The following is a 23089-nucleotide window of genomic DNA, read 5'->3' on the forward strand; positions in this document are numbered from 1 at the left end:
CCTCCTCAGGGATCTTAGGAGCCAAAGCACGCATTGAATCCATAAGTGCGTGCACATACCTCCCCATGAGACAAGTGGCATTTGTAGATTTCAAGGCTATACTAGCAGATGAGAAAGTTTTCTTGGCCACCTGATCTTGTTTTTTAGCCTCCTTGTCCCCAGGAACTTGGGGAAAAGCACTTATAGATTTCTTAGAGCATGCAGCCTGAATCACTAGGCTCTCTGGAGAAGGGTGAGATGTTAAGAAAGCAGGGTCCTCTGGAGCTACCCTATATCTCCTAGCCACACTCTTGGAAACAGCAGGAGCAGAGAGCGGCTTCTTCCAAACCTCCATAATGGGCTCAGTTAATGCTTCATTAAATGGAAGTAAAGGCTCCACAGCCGAACTTGGAGAGTGAAGAACTTCTGTCAGAAGGTTCGACTTAAATTCAACTGTTGGTAAAGTTAAATTTAAAAGACCTGCAGCCTTCTTCATTACCACATGATATGGACATCCTTTGAAGGCGCATCATGTCCAAAAGGCAATTCCCACTCTGGGGAAAAATCAAGGCCACTGGCATCAGCCAGCTCTTCAAAACAGTCTTCTCCCAGCTCACCTTCTTCTAAATCAGGGTGAGAGTCTGCATAACTTCGTTCCTCCAAGAGACGCTGAGCTTTTCTTCTGGATCTCACCTTAACACGCCTCGGTACCGGATCCATCAACGACTCCGATGGAGTCGGAACCGACGTCGGTACCAACTTCGATGGCCGAGGTGAATGCTCCTGATGTCTACTCGGAGCAGGCGACGTCGGCATTGGAGTCGTCTACTTCGGACGAGTCGGTGACGACCTCGGCGGAGCCGGAAACTGCCATGGCGTCGATGGGGCTGGCATAAACGGCATGAATGGAGCCAGGGCATATGAATGAGGAACCCCCAAATTAAATGCCATAGGACCCATGGGACCCGAAGGTGCACCAGAGGGGTACCACGCCCTTGAGAAAACACCATACATAGCGTTTAAGAATTGTGAAGGGTCTTGGCCTGGTGCTGGAAAAGGAGGTTTAACACCCTCAGGCTGACCTCGAGGTGGGATCGAATCCGGCTCAACAAAATGCGCAGATTCCTCAACTTCCACAGGAACCACCTCTTCTCGAGTCGGAGAAGGCGCCGGAGATGGATTGGACTCCGGAGCCGGAGAGGGAACCTGCGACCTCGAAGGCGAAGCCTCACCTTCCTGATCCGGAGACTCATGTGGAGGGACCACCTTCGAACGAACCTTCCTGGGCGACCTCGACCTCGAGTCAGACTTCTCACCCGAGTGACGTCGAGACTTCGGTCTCCTCTTCCTATGCTTCTTCCTTGACCTAGAAGCATGATCCGAAGAAGACTTCGAGGCCGAACCTTCACGAGATCTGGATCTCGACTTCGACTTATTTTTCTTCGAGCGAGATCTAGATGTTTTCTTACTCTTGTCGGCTTTAAGTTTTGCCACAAGCAGCTTGGTTTCGCTCTCCCGCAGGGCCTTCGGATTCATCTTGCGACATGATGAACATCCATCCACGTCGTGATCTGAGCATAAGCACCAAATACAGTCCTCGTGTGGACCCGTGATGGACATCTTTCCACACTCCCTGCAGGGCTTGAAACCGGTTTTCTTCGACATCTTATCTAAATAAAGAAGCAGAAAATACAGAGTAATGAAACAAAGTCACAGTATTGTAACTGGGATTCCCGAAACCGTTAGCGTTGATGACGCGGAAAAAAGGGAACTGATGTCATCACGCCAGCGGGGCCTATTATAGGCGCCGGTGACGTCAGCGGAGTCGCGAGCGATGCCGTGCCTCTATGACGTCCAAGTCGGCGCGAAGCTGCAAAAAGAATTTCCGAATGTTGCGGACGCAAGGGGATATTCACAAGGTGAGGAATCTACACGGCAGATGTATCTATCAGAAATATTGTTACCGAAGGTAAGTAACTTGTGCATCTAAAAGAAACAGGTTAGTGTTAGATTCCTTACCTTAGAATAGATATCCCAGCAATACCAACCCCGGTGGTGGGTCTGCGAACCAAGATCACACCAGAAAGTCCTGGAGAACGGAATGACCGAAAAAAGCCATCTCTCCGGACTTGGCTGTCCAAGCAGTAGTGTCTAGCAAACGTGTGCAGCGAGGCCCACGCAGCTGCCTGGCAGATGTCCTACAAGGGGACTCCCCGACCCAGGGCAGTAGTAGCTGCCGTGGCCCGAGATGGAAGGGCACGCATGCCAGGGAGTAGCAAACCTTGATGCACAAGACGACCCACCGAGAGATGGTCCGTTTTTGCACCACCCTTCCCTTCTTAGTGCCCACGTAACTAACAAAGAGCTGGTCGTCCACCCGGAACTGGCGTGTGCGATCTAGATTGGAGAGCGCACGTTTTGGGTCCAGACGGTGGAGCCTCTCTTCCTCTTTCGAGGGATGCGGAGGCAGAAAGAAGGTGGGCAAGGTGATGGACTGCTCGATGTGAAAGGCTGCGACTACCTTGGGAAGGAAAGAAGGACGAGTCCTCAGAACAACTTTGTCCGGATGGACAGAGAGGAAAGGAGGTTTTGAAAGATAGAGCCTGGAGCTCACTCACTCTCCTGGCAGAGGTGATGGCAATCAGGAATGCAGTTTTAAGAGTCAGAAGACGAAGAGAACAGTTATGAAGTGGCTCAAAGGGAGCGCACATCAGATATGTTAGAACAAGATTCAAGTCCCACTGATGCATCACGAAGGGAACAGGAAGAAACTTGTGTGATGCCTTTTAAAAATCTATTTACAACAGGGGACTTGAAAAGAGAAGGCTGATCAGGGAGCCCTAAGAAGGCTGAAATGGCCGAGAGATAGCCCTTAATAGTGCCCAGAGCAGAGCCCTGCTGGGCAAGAGAAAGAAGGAAGAGGAGAACCTCTGAAAGGGGGGCAGAGAGTGGATCCACAGCCTTGGCTGTGCACCATGCCACAAATTTGTTCCACCTGCAGGCCTATACCGTTTTTGTGGAGGGACGCCTGGTTGCCAGAATCACATCGCAAACTTCAGGAGGCAAGTCAAATGACCTCAACTGCCGCTGCTCAATCTCCACGCATGTAGGTGGAGACTGGACAGGTTAGGGTGGAGGACCGTTCCCTACTGCTACGACAGAAGGTCCTCCTGAAGAGGCACTCAAATCGGGGGATCGACTGACGTGCTGAGTAGCTCGGGATACCAGTATCTTCGTGCCCAGTCCGGAGCCACAAGGATGACTTGGGCCCGGTCTCGCCTGATCTTCTTCAGCACTCTGGGCAGAAGTGGTATAGGCGGAAAGGCGTATAACAGACAGCAGCTCCACTCGCGACGAAAAGCGTCAGCGAGCAAGTGCCACCTTGGAAATTCCAACAGGCAGAACTGATGACATTGCGCGTTCTCTTCGGTGGTGAATAGATCTAACCAAGGCTCTCCCCACTGCTGAAAGAGACCTTGCGCCACGTCAGAGTTCAGACGGCATTCGTGATCCATCATGCACCGGCAACTGAGTACATCCGCACTGGCGTTCAGGGAACCTGCTAGGTGTTGAACCACCAGGGTGATACCCTGGTGTTCCAGCCATTGTCAGAGACTCAGAGTCTCCTGGCAAAGGGTCCATAATCCCACCACGCCCTGTTTGTTGCAGTACCACGTGGCGGTGGTGTTGTCCGTGAACACCTACACTACACTTCCCTGGACAGAGGGAAGGAATGCCTTCAGTGGGTTGATATGGAGCCGGGACTCTGCCGGAGACCAGAGGCCTCTGATCTCCCTCTCTCCCATGTGGCCCCCCTATCCCAGGAGGGACGCATCCGTCACCACTACATGCAGGAGCACGGACGGATGGAGTAGGGAGAGAGATATGCCGCTGAACCAATTGCGGTTCTCGAGCCACCACTGCAACTGACTCGCAGTGCCCTCCGAGATCAGGACGTGGTCGGACAGGTTGCCCTGATGCTGTGCCCACTGAAACTTCAGGTCCCACTGCAGAGCCCGCATCCGCCACCTGGTGTGATGCACCAGAAAGATGCAGGAGGCACAGGAGCCGCAGCGCCAACCTGACCGAAACTCGGGATAAAGGCTGAAAGATCGGAATCAGAGCCTGAATATCCCGAACCGGATGTTCGGGGGGAATAACCCAAAACTGCGCCGAGTCCAGAACCGCTCCGATGAAATGGAGCTTCTGAGAGGGGCACAGGTGTGACTTCGGCACATTGATGGAGAACCCCAGCGAGTGCAGGAGGTCGGCCGTAGTCTGGAGGTGCGACCACCGCCATCACTTTCGTGAACACCCGAGGGGCGCTGGTAAAGGCGAAGGGGAGCATGGTAAACTGAAAGTGCTCATGGCCTACCGTGAACCGCAGGTAGCGCCGGTGGGCAGGCAGGACGGGGATGTAGAAATACGCGTACTGCAAGTCCAACGCTACCATCCAGTCTCCTGGGTCCAGGGCAGCCAGGACCTGAGCCAAAGTCAGCATCTTGAACTTCTCCTTCCGGAGGAAGCCGTTGACGCTCCGTAGGTCTAAGATAGGGCATAGGCTCCTTTGCCCTTCTTGGGTACCAGAAAGTAGTGGGAATAGCAACCACGTCCTACTTCTGGCCCAGGAACGCGCTTGATGGCCCCCTTGGCCAAGAGGTCCATAACTTCCTCCTGCAGATTCAAGTGATCCCACAATATGCAGTGGTACTGCGGTGGCATGGCTGGAGGGGTCGCCTCGAAGGGGAGGGAGTGGCCCCTTTGGACGATTTGCAGCACTCACCTGTCCGACGTGATGGTGCGCCAGTGGAGGAGGTGATGGCAAACCCTGCCCCCCACTGGCGTCGAATGGAACTGAAATGCCTGACTAGGAAGGCTTAAGAGGCAGATGCTGCGGGAGCGGATGTGGACTGACCCTGCCGTTGTTCCCCCGGCACCACCACAGCAGTAACCACGTCCGTGACCGCATAGAGACTGGTTCTGCAGCCTGTGGCTGGCTGGACGTGTGGGGGCGTCCCTTCCTTGGCCACAAAAGGGGCGAAAAGCAGATGTTTGCTGGCGCTGGCCTAGGCCCAAGGACTTGGCCGTAGCTCTGGAGTCCTTGAAACATTCCAGCGCACTGTCCGCTTTGTTGCCAAAAAGGCATGTCCATGAGCCAGGCCTGGACATCCCCCGAAAAGTTGGCGGACCACAGCCAGGTGTGGCAGCGAACCACCACTGTTGTTGCGATCGCTCTACCCAGCGAGTTTGTGGTGTCGAGTCCACACCGTATTGAGTAGCGTGCTGCATCCCGCCCTTCCACCAGGGCTTGGGTGAGCTTTGCCAGGGCCTCCTCCGGTCCCCGAGGCAGCACCTCCGCAACAGTATCCCACAAAGAGTGGGTGTAACGGCCCAAAAGGTAGGTGGTGTTGACAGACCGCAGCCCCAAACTCAAGGAGGAGAACAGTTTCTTCCCAAACTGATCGTACCTTTTGGATTTCCGATCCGGAGGAGCGGTCGGGAATGCGGTTTGGGACGTAGAGGCCAGGATCACCAGGCTCTCGGGGTGGGGTGAACGGACAGGAAGCTAGGGTTGCCCCGAGCCAAGGCCTGTGGAGGGCTTGGACCAGGTGCCCAGCAGAAAATTCAGGGAGGGCCTCTATAAATGGCAGTAGAGGCTCCGAGGAGCTTGCCTGCGGTTTGAGCACCTCAGTGAGGAGGTTAGTCCTCACGACTGCGACAGGGAGCTCAAGAGCCAAGGCCTTGGCCGCCCTAGTCAACAGCACGCTGTAAGCAGCCTCCTCCTCTGTAGCCACGTAGGGAGGAGAGACGAATCCAGTGTCAGGCGAAGTGTCCAGACCACTGGCCTCGTCTGCCCAGTCCTGGCTCAACTGGCACTGCAGTGACAGAGGGTCCTCAGACCCCTCCCAGTCCTCCTCGTCATCCATCTCCTGATAATCAGGGAAAAATGATGGAGCCGGGTCATAGGTGAATTGCTCACCCATCGGCGCCGGAGACGACACCGAGCGGCGCCTGTCCCGGACCGGGGCTGGGACTACGTCGTCCGGGGACGGTGTCGTAGAAGACACCCTCGGGATCGGCTCCAGCGGAGGAGTCGTAAAGTCGACTGGCGACGACACGGATCCAGGCCTGGATCCTGCGGGGCCCTGCAGCGTCGGTACCGGAGTCGAAGACGGTGCCGAAGCCCCCGACGGCGCCGCAGCTGCCGGCCTGCTAGGGCTCCCAGATGGACCCGTGGGGACCGAAGGTGCCTCAACAGGGTCCGGCAGAGGGAAGCGAGTACTCATAGCCATGAGGAAGTCACGTATCTCCTCCGGCGTCGCTACGCTTGCGGCTCCGGCGGAACTGCGTGGGCGGTGTCGACCGTCCCCCCGGCCGTGTCGGGGGGAGTCGGAAGAGCGATGACGTCTCTTCGACTTCTTTTTCGAATGCCTCGACTTACCTGAGGACTTGGAGCCTGACGAGTGGCGGTGACTCATCGAGCGGCAATCACTGCAGCTCCGCGACCGGTCCCTTGACTTCCTCCCAGACCGGGACCTCGAGCGGCACGGAGCTGACTGCCGGAGCTCGAGCTGCTTACGGGACCGCTCCAGTCTAGGATTTGAGGTCAAGGCCCAGCAGTCGGGGCGCAATTTGTCACCGTGGTCGGCCCCTGAGACAGTAAAGGCACTGATGGTGGGGGTCGGTCACCGACACCAAGCGGTGACAGTCCTCGCAAGGTTTAAACCCTGGCACCCCTATCGGCACCGCGAGTCGAAGGTCGACTCAAGAAGTGATCAAAATAGATCCAAAAAAGTTAATCAAAAAATGACAGAGTACTGCTCTTCCCGGATCTGCGCTTGCTAGCGCTGAAAAAAAAAAAAAAACTGACATCAGCGCGCGAGGGCAGCGGCTAAGTACTCCGACGAAGTCATCCCGGCGATCACGCCGACGACGGATGCGGAGCCGCAGACGACGCCTAGCGGCACGCAGGGGTACTACGGACGAAAACTTTCCGGATCAAGTCGGACGGTTGGGGATATTCTAAGGTAAGGAATCTAACACTAACCGGTTTCTTTCAGATCTTGGTTGCAGCGCACAGAGAACGTACACTGCAGCACAGAGGAAAAAAATAATTAGAAGGCACATTGCCTCCCATACACCCTAAAATTACCCTTGCCACCCAAATCCCCATAAACCCCAACATTGTCCTTACCAGTGCAAACACATACCCACCCTAAACCCTAACAATGCCCTTGAGCCATGGCCACACTAAACCCTGAAAAATGCTCACAGTAAACAGTTTGGAAAAAATGGTGTGGCATATTTTACACTCCACCTTTGGAGCATTTACCTTCTTCTCCCCCTCTGGAATTTTGAAAAATTTCCAAATGAAATGTTCCTTCACAGTTCGTTCAGGAACCTCCTCATCAATGAAATCCTCAGTCTCATCACCGCTGCTGGATGCTCTTGCAGCCATGATAATAGAAGTAAATATGACACAGGTGCCAAAAGCAGGTCTTGCACTCACAAAAGTGAAACAAGAAGTGAAGGAAATGGGTGGGGATTTCAGTTTTTGTAAAAAAAAAAAAAAAAAGTTAGGAACCAATGAAAAGAGTTATTTCAAGGTCATATGACTTGTTACGCTTACGCTACGCGCTCTGGAGCGCGCCCGAGGGCGCGTAGTGTAAGAGCGTCAGGACGTTGCGCGATCGTATGCGCTCGCGTGCTTCCGGGTGCGCTTACGCAGTGCGTCATATGACGCATTACGCGAAACGTCACGATGTTGTTTTCGTTTGCGAGAATAGCGCCAACGGGACGCTCACCGGTACGCGCCCCGGGGCGCGCCGCAACATTGCGCTTACCCGTGCGTTCACCGGTTTGCGCCCCGGGAGCGCTCTGAGGCAAAAAAAAAAAAAAAAAAAAAACTATTAAATAATTATACAATATAAAATTTTGTGAGAAGTTGGCCTGATGTGCAGTGCTCACTATTCTAGTGATCACTATATATCAGTCCAAACAACCCTTATTGATGATTGGTTGTAAGTCAACCTTATAGACCAGCTATCCTAGTAGCATGGATACGAGCAGTCTAAGGCTAAGACTCTAGAGGGCGTGTTAAGCCAGCTGTTTTACCATCACATTACCCCTTGAACACCCAGTGAAAGGACACCACACAAGTGTTATGAAAATAAACAATGTATTTATTAGAATCACAACAACCCTGTACTCTTTATGAGGACAGGGTGCTAAGCACACAACAAAACTCTTACGAAAATACTTAAGTTAGCACGTTATCCACAAATGCCCGAGGGGCACGAAAAACCATATACGCTCAAAGTGGAATGCGAATTACTAGCAGGTAAGTAACAGTTCTAATAGGCTTTGGAATCGCTAGGACTGGACTAGGGAATCGTTAGATTACTACTAGGAGGCCCAGGGGACTCGGGTGCAGAGTGTGCACTCTCACGCGGGATGCGGGACAAAGTCTATGGAAGCTAGAATTCACAAAGTTAGTGTTCACGGGCGAACCCGACCTGGTAGGAAGAAAACGACAGTGGATCCTGACCCTAGGATAGTGAGGCTATGCTGGGACACCGAAGTGCCGAAGTTACCTAGCCCAGGGGCTGCAGCTGCATAGGTCTGAAAAGACGTCGGGGATCTCGTTGCCGGACCAGGAGCCTGGAAGAAGGAAGTTGCTGGCAGGCGACCAGTGAAGGAAAGTTCGATGGATCCAAGCCTGGATCAAGGAAGAAGAAAACCTGAAAGCAGAGGGGACCAAGTTCTTGAATCACTAGCCAGTGATTAAGTGGGCACCAGGATGGCACCGGGCGAAGTCACCGCAGTCAGGTGAGTGGGCGCTGCTGGGCTCTGCAGTCTCTCGGACCAGGAGGCGTTGTCGGCGACCAGGATGGGGGTGCGAGCTGTCCCACGAAGGATGAAGTCGTTGGCGTCGAAGTTACCCAGGATTGGGCAACAAGCCTTGGCTAATTCAAGCCCACGCGGTGGACTCAAAATGGCGTCTTGAGTGGACCAGGAGGGTCCAGGGTGCTCCTCTTCTGGGAGGGAGCAAGGGCCAGTCTGGAGCAACCAGACCAGCAGCAGAAATGTCGTCGGGCGTCGTCAGGAAGGCCACAAGCCAACGGGCTAGTAGCCAAACAACGCGATGAGCAGCGGAAAGCAGAAGGGCCCCACGCAGATCGTGGAGATGCTGGGGGGCTGCACTTCGGAGCTGGAGCTGCTCAGAGTCGGGGCTTCTCGGACCCCAAAGCACTCACCAGTAGATTACTCGGCGGGCTTGCTGGAAAGAAGTCGTGCAGTCTTGCAGATGGCCGGTCCCTTGAGGTCTCGTCGCACCCACGGTTCTCAGCTGGGCTGTAGAGGTGGGTAGAGGTCAGAGGTGCCAGGGAAGCCGGTTCTCGTCGAGCTGGGCAGTCGGATTCCGGAGGAAGGACTTACAGCAGACCGCAGTGTTCTTAGATGGTGCCTGCGGATGCAGGGTGACTACTCCTTAGTCACAAGGGAGAAATCTTAGGAAGAAGTCTTGAGTTCCTTTCGCAGAAAGTAGTTTCAGGATTCAAAGATGATCTGATTTGGAAGGGGGCCAGTCTCTACCTTTATCCTGTAAAAAGGGGCTGGCACGCGACTAAGTCCTGCCCTATGGGTGGGACTAGGAGGGGGGTGGTTACACCCACTTCCTTGGCGGGCTTTTCCCCAGCACAGGGTCTGGAGTGACCCTGGAACTGGTTCCAGCCAGCCTATGCACAGTGAGCACCGGGGTGCCACGTGCAGTCACCTTCCTCTAAAGCCCTGCCTACCTACAATACACAAAACCCTGTCTGGGACGGTGCTGGCACCGCCCCTGGCAGGAAACCCTTTGTCCTTATCTCCTGCTCTGGGAGGACTCCCAGCAGCAGGAGGGCAGACTTGTGTCTCGGTGGCAGCATCCATTTTGTGGATGCTAAGGCTCTGTCTGACTTTTAACCGGGTTACAGGTTACAGGCATGTCGTGTCCCTCTAGAAGGGTGGAATGCTAACCCCGTCGCCAGAATTGGCGAGGGGTTAGTATTCCAATTCGTATGACACCTTACTCGACATGTTTTGATAAAGCGATACCAGAGTTGGCACATAACCGCGAGGATTATAATGCACTTAAGAGTATATGGTATGCGATATCATGGAAACGGCTAAGGGATGGATCCCGAAAGCCGCAGACAGGCTCAGCTCATGCTAGAGCACCATCTCACACGATTCCAAGCACTCTGCCTTCAGGATTGTTAAGGCCTGCCATAGGAGTGACTGATAGGAGATCTGTGTGTCCATTTTTAGGGTTAGATATAGGTATACTATATCTAAAGCAAAGGGTGATTACACCACCTTGCCCCAGCTGTCAAGCAGCCAGTTGTGTCAGATTTGGATGGCCATCCAGGGGTGGCATAATACATGCTGCAGCCCCTGGTAGGCCCTGGGTACACCTAGGCCCTGGGTACCTAAGGTACACAGTACAGGGACTGATAAGGTGACTCAGTATCCAATTTAGATATGTACCTAAGGTACATGGAATCCATTTTACAGAGAGAGCAGTGGGCCTGAGGTCCTGAACAGCAGGGCCTCAGGTCAACTAAGTCAGAAAACCAGCAAAACACCAGGCAAAAAGTTGGGGGCAACCATAGTCAGGGGTCAACCTTCCTACATAACCCCCCCCCAAACGAAAGGAGATAAGGCTATCCTTGTCCAGGTAAGCCTATATTGCCTAAGTGGCCATTTAAGGAAGTACCAGCACTGGCATGGTTACCCCCTATGTCATGGTCCACTAAGCAATCCCTCACCCTAAGGGTGTCTGAGGGTCTCCACCATAGGGAATCTCTACCTGTGGTGTGTTTTGTCAAAGAAAAAGGCTGGTGCTGAAATGGAGTACTGAAGTGAGGCTCCACTAATTTTGGGCTCAGCTTCCTCCAATCATTTCCCACCATATAGGCCTTTCTTTCCAAGACTGAGTTGTTTTGGGCTCTCAGGGTCAACCTCTGGCTACCTACAGCTGGAGGTTGGGTCCCTCTGTTTGGCTTACTGGAGGGACAGGTCAGGTCTGGGGCCCTCAGGTCCCAAGTTTGGCTGTGCCCAACAGTGTCCATCTGTGGGAGGTCCCTAACTAATTTTAAGGGGGATCCCTCAGGAGTATGTTTTATTTTCACTTGGCTAGGACTACTAGCTTCAGTGCCCTTAATCTGCTGATTGGGAAATTCTTTTGGACAGGGGGCCCTTTGGGGTCCAACACTGGCCTCCCTGACCTCTACAGCCCTGGGCTGACTGAGGCAGGGTAGAGAGGGGCAGGTTACCTGCTCCAGACTGGGTCCCACCTTGGAAGGGTCCACTGACATCAGGGGTTCTGCCAGGCTAGGCCTGACTACCTCTGTGGCAGTTTCTTCACAAGGGGTCAGATCAGTTCCCTGAGGAGGCTGATCCTTTCCTAAAGTCTGGTGGGAGGGAGATTTCTCTTCCTCCTCAATACTCTCTGTCTGAGTGGAGTGATCCATAGTTTCAGGCTTCACAACACTGTCATCTGTCTGAGTTTGAGCTGTGGCCATCACAACTCTCCCAACCTTTTCAGGAGGGGGCTCAGTTTGGGTGTGGGCTGTGATCATCACAGCCTTGACAACCTGTTCTGGGAAGGAAGTTGTCTGAGATTGGGTTGTGACTGGCACAACCCTCCTGACCTGTTCAGGGAGGATATCTTGGACTGGGGCTGTGGCTACCACTGCCCCACTAGCCTTACCATGGATGTTCACCATTCTAGAATGGGTCTCTTGCTCTACTTCAGCCCAGGCTGAGAGCTCTAAATCATTCCCCAGTAGGCAATCTACAGGCAAGTTTGGTGACACTGCCACTCTCTTGTGGCCAGTGACACCTCCCCAGCTGAGATTGACCACTGCCATGGGATGATTTCTCTGTACTCCATCAATATTGGTTACCTGGTATGTGGCACCAGGTAAAAGTTGCCTTGAGGGGACTAGACTCTCAGTCACCATAGTGATGCTAGCCCCTGTATCTCTATAGGCCTCAACTTTTATACCATTGATGAGGGGCTCCTGTCTGTACTTGCCCAAAGTGTTGGGACAAGTTGTGAAGTTGGCAAACCCCATGCCAGTCTCACAGACAAGAGTATCTAAGTCAGGGGACCTGGTTAGGCCAGAGTCCCCAGGAACTCCCAAAGTAAATGCACCCAAATTCTTGGGGGCACTCCCACCACCTGGGGGATTACTACTAGTAGTAACAGGAGGTTTGGGAATGTTACTTGGGGGTATGTTTTCCTTATTGTTATTCTTTGGGCAACTGCTGTCAGTTTTTAAATGACCCACCTGTTTACAGGGATAACAATAAGGTTTCTTCTGGTTGTTGGAAGGATTCTGGGACCCACCCCCCTCAGAGGATTTTTGGGGCCCTGGTGTGGTTTGATCTGGAGATTTATTCCCACCCTTCTCTTGAGGCTTGGTTGATTCCTTTTTCTGGTCACCACCTTGGTTCTTGGGCCTAATCCTGGTTCTGACCCATTTGTCTGCCCTCTTACCCAATTCTTGTGGAGAGGTCAGATCAGAGTCTACCAGGTGCTGGTGTAATAACTGGTTCTGACAATTATTTAAGACTTGCTCTCTCATAATTAGATTATACAATCCCTTGAAATCAGTAACCTTACTACCCAGTAGCCAGCCTTCCAAAGCCTTAGTGGCACAATCAACAAAGTCTGACCAGTCCTGAGACTGAGTTTTCTGGGTGTCTCTGAACAGCAACCTGTACTGCTCAGTGGTTAAACCAAACCCATCAACCAGTGCATTTTTCAGGACCTGGTAATTGTTAGCATCCTCCACTCTTGTAGTGAGGAGCTTATCTCTACCTTTACCATCAAAGGAGAGCCACAGTATAGCTGCCCACTGACTCTGGGGAATGCACTGCACAGTGCAGGCCCTCTCCAGAGCAGCCATCCATTTCTGGATGTCATCCCCTTGCTTAAAGGGGGGCACTATTTTAGTCAGGTGTTTAGTATCTAAACCCTTCTCTCTATCTCTTGGGAGATTGCTGCCACCAGTGGGAGCTAGCCCACTCATCTGCTGCTCTCTTGCCAGGGCAAGCTTCTCTTTGGCCAGGGCAATTTCTTCCCTTTCAATCCTCAGTTCAGCTTGTCTCATCCTAGCCTCATGCTCCTTTCTCTGAGGGGAAGTAAATCTCCTCTGTGGAGGATTCCTTCTCCCCTGAGAAGAGGCATTAGAGTGCAGAGATCTATTGGAGTCCCTAGAAAGAGATCTATCTCTCCTAACTCCAAGGTTAGGCCCACTTCGGGTTAGTACTGGGGGGCCCCCAGATCCTAGCCCAAGTAAGTCTAAGTTGGTCCTAGTTAGCCTTCTGACTACCTCAAGACCCTTGTCTACCTCATCCCCAGAGAGTACCTCCTCATCCTCCTCCTCAACTGCTGAATCAGTGTTGGGGAGGTCTGGATCCCCAGAGGTTCCCTCTAAGGCTGGCATGCTCTCATGTAACTGAGAGAGCTTTCTGGCATCATATGTCTCTAAGAGACCTATCAGAAAGGGAAGGGTGGGGTTAGACCCCTGCTTCAGTTTCCTGGAGACACAGAGTTGCCTCATCTCCTGAAAATTGAGAGCTGCATATCTTGAAGTGACCTGTGGAGGGTCAACACTGACCAGGGGAGTCTCAGTAGAGTCCCCCTGAGTCGACATGCTTTTCTAGTGAGGTGTAAGTGGTGCACTTACCTACACTATATGTTTGCCTACTGATCCCTTGCTAGAGTTGTAGTTTAGGGTGTGCTAGGCCCTAGGAGCTACAACAGCTGGTTCAGTAGAACTCAGAGTATTCTAAGCTAAGTTATATGTACCTTTAGTACTTATGTGATCTTTCACAAGATATTCTTAGGGCATGTGTGGTAAAACAACAGCAAGCTCAAATCCCACCGCTGCCACCAATGTGAGAAGTTGGCCTGATGTGCAGTGCTCACTATTCTAGTGATCACTATATATCAGTCCAAACAACCCTTATTGATGATTGGTTGTAAGTCAACCTTATAGACCAGCTATCCTAGTAGCATGGATACGAGCAGTCTAAGGCTAAGACTCTAGAGGGCGTGTTAAGCCAGCTGTTTTACCATCACATTACCCCTTGAACACCCAGTGAAAGGACACCACACAAGTGTTATGAAAATAAACAATGTATTTATTAGAATCACAACAACCCTGTACTCTTTATGAGGACAGGGTGCTAAGCACACAACAAAACTCTTACGAAAATACTTAAGTTAGCACGTTATCCACAAATGCCCGAGGGGCACGAAAAACCATATACGCTCAAAGTGGAATGCGAATTACTAGCAGGTAAGTAACAGTTCTAATAGGCTTTGGAATCGCTAGGACTGGACTAGGGAATCGTTAGATTACTACTAGGAGGCCCAGGGGACTCGGGTGCAGAGTGTGCACTCTCACGCGGGATGCGGGACAAAGTCTATGGAAGCTAGAATTCACAAAGTTAGTGTTCACGGGCGAACCCGACCTGGTAGGAAGAAAACGACAGTGGATCCTGACCCTAGGATAGTGAGGCTATGCTGGGACACCGAAGTGCCGAAGTTACCTAGCCCAGGGGCTGCAGCTGCATAGGTCTGAAAAGACGTCGGGGATCTCGTTGCCGGACCAGGAGCCTGGAAGAAGGAAGTTGCTGGCAGGCGACCAGTGAAGGAAAGTTCGATGGATCCAAGCCTGGATCAAGGAAGAAGAAAACCTGAAAGCAGAGGGGACCAAGTTCTTGAATCACTAGCCAGTGATTAAGTGGGCACCAGGATGGCACCGGGCGAAGTCACCGCAGTCAGGTGAGTGGGCGCTGCTGGGCTCTGCAGTCTCTCGGACCAGGAGGCGTTGTCGGCGACCAGGATGGGGGTGCGAGCTGTCCCACGAAGGATGAAGTCGTTGGCGTCGAAGTTACCCAGGATTGGGCAACAAGCCTTGGCTAATTCAAGCCCACGCGGTGGACTCAAAATGGCGTCTTGAGTGGACCAGGAGGGTCCAGGGTGCTCCTCTTCTGGGAGGGAGCAAGGGCCAGTCTGGAGCAACCAGACCAGCAGCAGAAATGTCGTCGGGCGTCGTCAGGAAGGCCACAAGCCAACGGGCTAGTAGCCAAACAACGCGATGAGCAGCGGAAAGCAGAAGGGCCCCACGCAGATCGTGGAGATGCTGGGGGGCTGCACTTCGGAGCTGGAGCTGCTCAGAGTCGGGGCTTCTCGGACCCCAAAGCACTCACCAGTAGATTACTCGGCGGGCTTGCTGGAAAGAAGTCGTGCAGTCTTGCAGATGGCCGGTCCCTTGAGGTCTCGTCGCACCCACGGTTCTCAGCTGGGCTGTAGAGGTGGGTAGAGGTCAGAGGTGCCAGGGAAGCCGGTTCTCGTCGAGCTGGGCAGTCGGATTCCGGAGGAAGGACTTACAGCAGACCGCAGTGTTCTTAGATGGTGCCTGCGGATGCAGGGTGACTACTCCTTAGTCACAAGGGAGAAATCTTAGGAAGAAGTCTTGAGTTCCTTTCGCAGAAAGTAGTTTCAGGATTCAAAGATGATCTGATTTGGAAGGGGGCCAGTCTCTACCTTTATCCTGTAAAAAGGGGCTGGCACGCGACTAAGTCCTGCCCTATGGGTGGGACTAGGAGGGGGGTGGTTACACCCACTTCCTTGGCGGGCTTTTCCCCAGCACAGGGTCTGGAGTGACCCTGGAACTGGTTCCAGCCAGCCTATGCACAGTGAGCACCGGGGTGCCACGTGCAGTCACCTTCCTCTAAAGCCCTGCCTACCTACAATACACAAAACCCTGTCTGGGACGGTGCTGGCACCGCCCCTGGCAGGAAACCCTTTGTCCTTATCTCCTGCTCTGGGAGGACTCCCAGCAGCAGGAGGGCAGACTTGTGTCTCGGTGGCAGCATCCATTTTGTGGATGCTAAGGCTCTGTCTGACTTTTAACCGGGTTACAGGTTACAGGCATGTCGTGTCCCTCTAGAAGGGTGGAATGCTAACCCCGTCGCCAGAATTGGCGAGGGGTTAGTATTCCAATTCGTATGACACCTTACTCGACATGTTTTGATAAAGCGATACCAGAGTTGGCACATAACCGCGAGGATTATAATGCACTTAAGAGTATATGGTATGCGATATCATGGAAACGGCTAAGGGATGGATCCCGAAAGCCGCAGACAGGCTCAGCTCATGCTAGAGCACCATCTCACACGATTCCAAGCACTCTGCCTTCAGGATTGTTAAGGCCTGCCATAGGAGTGACTGATAGGAGATCTGTGTGTCCATTTTTAGGGTTAGATATAGGTATACTATATCTAAAGCAAAGGGTGATTACACCACCTTGCCCCAGCTGTCAAGCAGCCAGTTGTGTCAGATTTGGATGGCCATCCAGGGGTGGCATAATACATGCTGCAGCCCCTGGTAGGCCCTGGGTACACCTAGGCCCTGGGTACCTAAGGTACACAGTACAGGGACTGATAAGGTGACTCAGTATCCAATTTAGATATGTACCTAAGGTACATGGAATCCATTTTACAGAGAGAGCAGTGGGCCTGAGGTCCTGAACAGCAGGGCCTCAGGTCAACTAAGTCAGAAAACCAGCAAAACACCAGGCAAAAAGTTGGGGGCAACCATAGTCAGGGGTCAACCTTCCTACAAATTTGTTATAAATTTTTTTACTTTTTATACCTATAGAGATTTGCTATTAAAAAACCATTGAAATTCACTGAAAAAAACATAGGTTTCACACCAGTTATAGTTAAGAATTAGCATTTAAAAAACCTATTAAATTCACTGAAAAAACCATAGATTTCACACCTGTTATAGTTAGCTGGAAGTTTTACTCGCATAAAACCATTGAAATTCCCACGTTATAGTTAGTTGGACTGATGTCATGAGTGATGTCACTGACCATGTCATGAGTAATGTAATATGTGATGTCATCAGCAGTGCATTGCACGCGCAAGTTATAGTGAGTCCAACTAACTATAACGTGGGAATTTCAATGGTTTTATGCGAGTAAAACTTCCAGCTAACTATAACAGGTGTGAAACCTATGGTTTTTTTCAGTGAATTTAATAGGTTTTTTAAATGCTAATTCCTAACTATAACTGGTGTGAAACCTATGGTTTTTTCAGTGAATATATATATATATTTGGAGCGGCAAGCAATATTGAACACACTTTACCCATTCAAAGATGGCGACCATTTTTATTTTCGTGGTCCTATCTCTGTGTCTTGTAAAATATCACGTGACGATTTTAAAAGCATTGAGACTTTGCGCTGTACTGTTGCTTTGAACACTGACGAAGGCCGAGTGCCGAAAGCGCGTTTTGAATAATAAAACCTAACTGTGAATTTACCCCGGAGTGCTGCTCCCTAATTCCCGGAATTTGCGGGGAGGGACTGTCGAGCTGATATATATATATATATATATACACACACACACACTTGATACTGACCCAGTACTTACATTTAAAATCCATATGCCTTTACCATGCATGCCTTTGAGAGGCAATTTGTTGTAAAGGCATGCGTGGGAAAGACATACGAGTTGTAAAATCCTGGTTGTGGTTATGCATGTTAAGGTCCGCGTTGTAAGAGCGGTCTCCTGGCAGGGTTTGATGGAATGTAGGGATTGAGAGGGGTCAGGGTTGGATGGTATTTAGGGGTGGTGAAGAGTCAGCAAATTAAAAGCATCTGATGTAATTGTTTGGATATGTAAAAGACCTAAATATGAAATCATGTCCCCTAAAGTAAAGCCCTGAAATAAAAACCACCATCGAAACGGTTTCTGAAAGTAAGCCCTGCAGCCATTGTACTTGCACCTTAAAAAATAAGCATGCAAAAGCTGATTTAGAACAAAAGGGCATTCTATTAATTGGTTTCTATAAAATGGTAAATGCCATTTATTCTGGAATTTTCCATCAAGCAGTTTATGTGAAATGGTTCTCACTAATGGTATTCCACAAAATCGTTTTATCTATGAAATCCCATACAACCGATGCAGAGTATGATTTCCCAATGCTTCTTTTTGTTAGAATACTATTTTTAACTCCCACTTCCACATCCGTTATCATTACACTGGGATATACAAAATGGGAATAGATGTACAAGGCTGAAATCCAGTTCTTGCATCAAGGCAACACAGCCAGATTGCGCAAGCCTCTTCCAATTGAACAAATGAAAATGTGCTTTTGTGTTAGAGGAAACATTTTCAGGGAATATCTGTAAAACTACTGAAACAAGGTTCTCTAATTTACAGGAGCATAAACATTACGTTTTTTGCTACAACAGGAATAGCTCACCTTGGTTACTTAACATGGCAACAACCCAACAGTCACTGAGGGCACCGACCACAGAAAAGAACCGTAGGGAGGAGCTGCACAGACATTAACAGTTTCAGATGGCATAGCTTAACCTCATGCGCGCGGCGGTTTTTCCCGCTGAAGTTTAAAAAACCCCGCGGTTCATGACGAGCTCAGCTCGTCATGAGCGCACAGCAGGTAAAACTCTTGACTAGCTGAGCTCGTCATCAGCCTCGAAGGGGTTATGCTACCGATTGCCTACGTAGCACTCACTCAACAATACAAAAGATGATATCCCTTAGCCTCAGAAGCCACAAGAAAGAAAGGAAACTGCTTCAGCAAAGTCAGATATAAAACACACTGTAAGTATAACATAGTAACACATATAAAAAGGACCTTTATTGCAAGGTGAGGAAATAACAGACAAACAGGATAAAATTCACATGCACAAGGTTTGACTTGATATTGAATTTGTCAAAGTAACTTGGTGAGGTTACATAACCCCTTTTTATAACAGAATAATATTCATATATTTTCCACGAGTCAAAACATTATGCGAATGTCCTTATGCCCGCAGGAGAGTCTCAAAGGGCACAGTTAAAAGTATTTGCTGGAAAGTTTTTACAGTTGAAAAAAATAAATGCACCAAACAAGAGGTAAGTGCCCCAAGAGTTGAGAAAAAAAACTCCTGGATACCAACAACTACCTCAATGTATTCCCTAAAAAAATACCCCTGCATTTGAGATTTAAAACATGAATGTGTACACGCAGGATAGGCTTAGCTGATATTATTTCACATAATAAGTGCCTAACACATATTGTGCTAATCAGTTTTCTTAACTGAAGTGCAAAGAATTTGAATTGTAAGACGACAAATGTGGTTTCGCTACTAATTTTCCATGAAGGCAGTTAACAAATGCTAATGGACTGTTTTTAAAAAATGTTTTCCTTTTATTTTAACGTAGCTAGTACAAACAAAAAATACTCTCTTGCTGAAACCCAAGTGAAACGTCCACAATTACAACTGTCAAATGAAATTACCCGCTTTTTTTTGTTGCATGTGGGGATCCATAATTGAAAGAAAATGTTTCCCAGTTCTTATAGCATGGTCTTCAATCAAAAAAAATTGTGAACTGGCTTTTTTTCCTTTAAGCACAGCCATCTTTTTGGGAGAAATACAAAAACCCAAACATGCCATCCCCCATTTCCCATAAAAAACAATTTCCACGTTGCTCCTATCCTACTGGGGAACTATACAATGTTGCTGAAAAGAACAGCAATTTCGGTTTACTTTCACTGGAACGATATGGTCAACATATCCCTGAAAATAAAAGATACAGAGTTCAGGAGACAATTGATGACAGGCTTTGGTAGTTCGGATGTTGGAGGAACTTCCAGATACCAGAAATAATGGCTCCTGGTGGACAAGAGTGTTTGAATCAGAAATAGATGGCTTGAGGGAGGGTGATACAGGGCTCGTATGGTCCACAAGTAAGCACTAATGATGACTGTATACAGCTAGAGCGTGTACTTAGATCATAGATATGGAAATAAAAACAGAATCATAGATCTATCTGCCAGTTCCATTTCAGTGTTGAACACATAACAAAAGAATTATAATTAAAATATAAAAACGCATTTCAAGGTTTTAGGAAAGGACGGGAGGGGGAGGAAGGAGAAGTCAGGATGACCCAAAAAAAATCCCAGAATATTTAAGCTTTCGAGTGACCGCCCGTCTGTTCTTGATAAACTTCAATGACATCTTCCTCTTCCATCCCGAGCTGTAAATAGAAAACAAGAATCAGTTTGAGACTGCAGGATGGTGCTAGTGCAAGCAAAAACACATTTGTGAATGGCACTTTTTATATCCACTTCACGTTACACGTTTTTTTCACTGTGTTTATTATGGCTAAAAGTAGGGATCTGTGGGTCTCGGGAGAATCAGCAGGCTTGTAGGGTTGGAAGGGATTCCATCGGTAATTAAGCCCAAACTCTACTACTGGTTGTTCAATGAACATCACTATACTTTATAAAGGTTGGATTTACCAGACCACCTGACAAGGGGGTATGGCCGTAATTACTTACCGTAAAAGTACTAATATTTACCTTCATTTCAACCCCAAATTGGAGCTTTAGACCTCGCATATTTATTGTCAAATAGATCTGCATTACATTCTCATTAAAGAGAGAAAGTGGATCATGAGGGGAATGCAGAAAGAGCAATAATGCCCGAAAGCAATCTAAAGCTTTCTTCACAACATATTTCTTCATTATTCTCATCGAGATCCCATGAGCTACATCGGGCCTTCTACAACTGGTACATCGCACAACTATACTTAACTATTTCAAGTTCTGCTCCTATCACTTCTGGTTCAAAATAAGGCAATTGGTGCTTACCTGTAACTAACAGTTTGTAGCATGTCATGCTGTAGATCACATGCTGTTCACTGTCCTGCCAAGTAGTGTTGGGTTAGGAATATTACAAGTTGTTTACTTCAATACAGAAGTTTCAGTTTGGAAGAGGTCTCGTTATTAGAAAACCCACAATGCATCAGAACAAAGACTCCACCATATAATATCGTATTTTTTCCCTAATGGGAATAGTCGTTTCTCCTTTTGTGTGTAGAATTAAAGGTGAACTGCTTAGTAAACAATATAGAACAGGGTATTTAACGGATGAGGGAAATACTGGGCGCACTGGTAATACGCAGTAGCTATGGTGAAGCAAAAGGTGCAAATGGGTTAGAGGTAAGACCCTAAACCTCTCAAGGTTGTGTCAAGTGACACAACGTAAACAATCAAAACAGGACCCACTGCACACTATAATGAGGGTTAGAGCAAATCAGATGTCACAATGGACATTAAAGTTCGGTTTCATCAATGGACATTAAAGTTCGGTTACAGCAGTCAAAAATGGGGACACCAATGTTCCGGCTCCTCTTTTAATCTTCAAACAATGCCAGCCGACACGTGTTTCGTCGCAGGGAAACACCTTTTCCCGCGACTCATCAGGGCTGTTGATGGTCTATGTAGGACCAAAGGTCGCAGTGCCGGTGATAATTCCGTCCCGGCCCTGCTCGAGACCGGGTTCGTCTTAGTACAAAATCAGTTCTTTGGTCTAAGAATAAAAGGTTTCCAACGAGTAACCGAAGTAGCTTTGTTTAATAGTAGCACTTGTTAAAGTAAGAATCCAATCGCTAATTCCGGCTAAATTTCTAGTCCACGTGTGTTGGGTGCAAACACATGTAGTTTTCTTATGCGTGACACCCCGTAGTGCGGGATGCGAAGCCGACAGAGTAAGTATGCTCAATGGTAGTTCCGGGTACAGTCACCTGCTTAGTAAAGTCAAACTATCAAAGTCTTAAATTTCCACCACAGGGGAAGAGGTTGGCACATGTAAACCAACAAGCTGTAAACAGCTAAAGGTAAAAAACATTTACCGTTTGCACCACTGTGTGACAGCAGATCACATATTGTGCACAGACTCTAAAGCAGTGCCCCCATCCCCGCAAGGCTGATGAGGACAGAAAGGAGAGGTAGCTGTAGTAAATGTCTTGAAAACCATTTGACCTATTTATTCTTTTATAGTAGGAATGTCAACACCAGTAATGTTTAGTGCATAATAAGTTAGGAGCTTACCATGTTGCTCGCTGCCTTGCAAATATCTGTGGTTGTGCCTTTCTGGAGAGCGCTTTCAGAAAGTCAGTGAGTGAGTGGTCTGTTTAAGCCTGTATAACAAATGAACAATCCAAAATGCATCGCACAATCCTTCAGACTATGCGTCCTTTAGAAATGGCTTTCACAAGATGTGAGGGAGCAAAGGAAACAACCGTTTTATCTTTCACCTAGGTCCAGCCCTGTCCAATTAATAAATGAGAGCGTGTTTGATATCTAATGAAGGCAACACCCTGTTTGCCACGCTTAAAGAATTTGAGAAGAATGCTGGATATTCAATTGTTTGAAGTGAAAAGGCGATAGCATCTTTGGACGTATCTGTGGATATTTGTGCAAGTCTACTTTGTCTTTGGCCAAATGGTCGTCCACTGATACCATTTGGAATGCATTACAGGCACATGAACAAGACTGCTACCAGAAAAGCAACTAGCAAGTTTCTATGCAAGTGCCTGCAGCAAGTATGAGTGTAGTCGCTCTAAAGGATGATGCTGAAGTTTTGCTAAGACAATATTTAGATCCCAAGTAGACACGTGGCACTCTAGTTGGGATAACTCTTCTCAAGCTTTACATTACGGCTTCAATGGCTGATATTTTTTGAAGATAAATGGACTGCCTTATTTGTAAGTAATCCGCTACCGCAGACAAGTGTACACAAATGGAAGTATAGGCCAGACCTGCTTCCTTTTTACGAAGTAAAGGTTGCACAATTTGTGTGAATGTATAACTGTGAGCAGCTATACAGACGTGTTCATAGTAGTGAAGGAAGCATTCCCACTTAGCTACACAGCCAGTCCATGTTGCAGGGAAAAGTTCATCCTGAAGAACTTTTATGCACAGTCACAGTAAGTTTCAATATCCAAATTCTAGGCCGTCAGAAGACACACCACAACATTAAGTGACTTTGGACTGGGCCGATAAACTTCAACAGCTGGCATTATCACTAAGTTTGAACAGTTTGGCAGAAAGAACATTTTGAGCAACCCCGAGTACCATACTTGCCTGGCCCATTGTTGAACCAACTAAGATCAATGTCATTAGCACCTTCAACATTTTGTATACCACTGTATGAATTCGTGTAAATATCCCTGAGCAGATTAAC

The 23089-nt window shown here is 49.1% G+C and overlaps 1 protein-coding gene across 1 annotated transcript in view; it reads right to left on the reverse strand.

Annotated features, from left to right (window-relative positions):
• Nucleotides 1–18692: 18692 nt before the first annotated feature.
• SUMO1 (small ubiquitin like modifier 1) overlaps nucleotides 18693–23089 on the reverse strand; it is a 69983-nt gene continuing 65586 nt past the window's right edge. Inside the window, exon 5 of the mRNA XM_078680228.1 lies at nucleotides 18693–20096. Coding sequence (XP_078536354.1) covers nucleotides 20028–20096 — 69 coding nt within the window. The 3' untranslated portion in view covers nucleotides 18693–20027. The remainder of the gene's footprint in view (nucleotides 20097–23089) is intronic.

The sequence above is a fragment of the Lissotriton helveticus genome, chromosome 3_1, assembly GCF_964261635.1.
Source record: "Lissotriton helveticus chromosome 3_1, aLisHel1.1, whole genome shotgun sequence".
Taxonomy (NCBI): domain Eukaryota; kingdom Metazoa; phylum Chordata; class Amphibia; order Caudata; family Salamandridae; genus Lissotriton; species Lissotriton helveticus.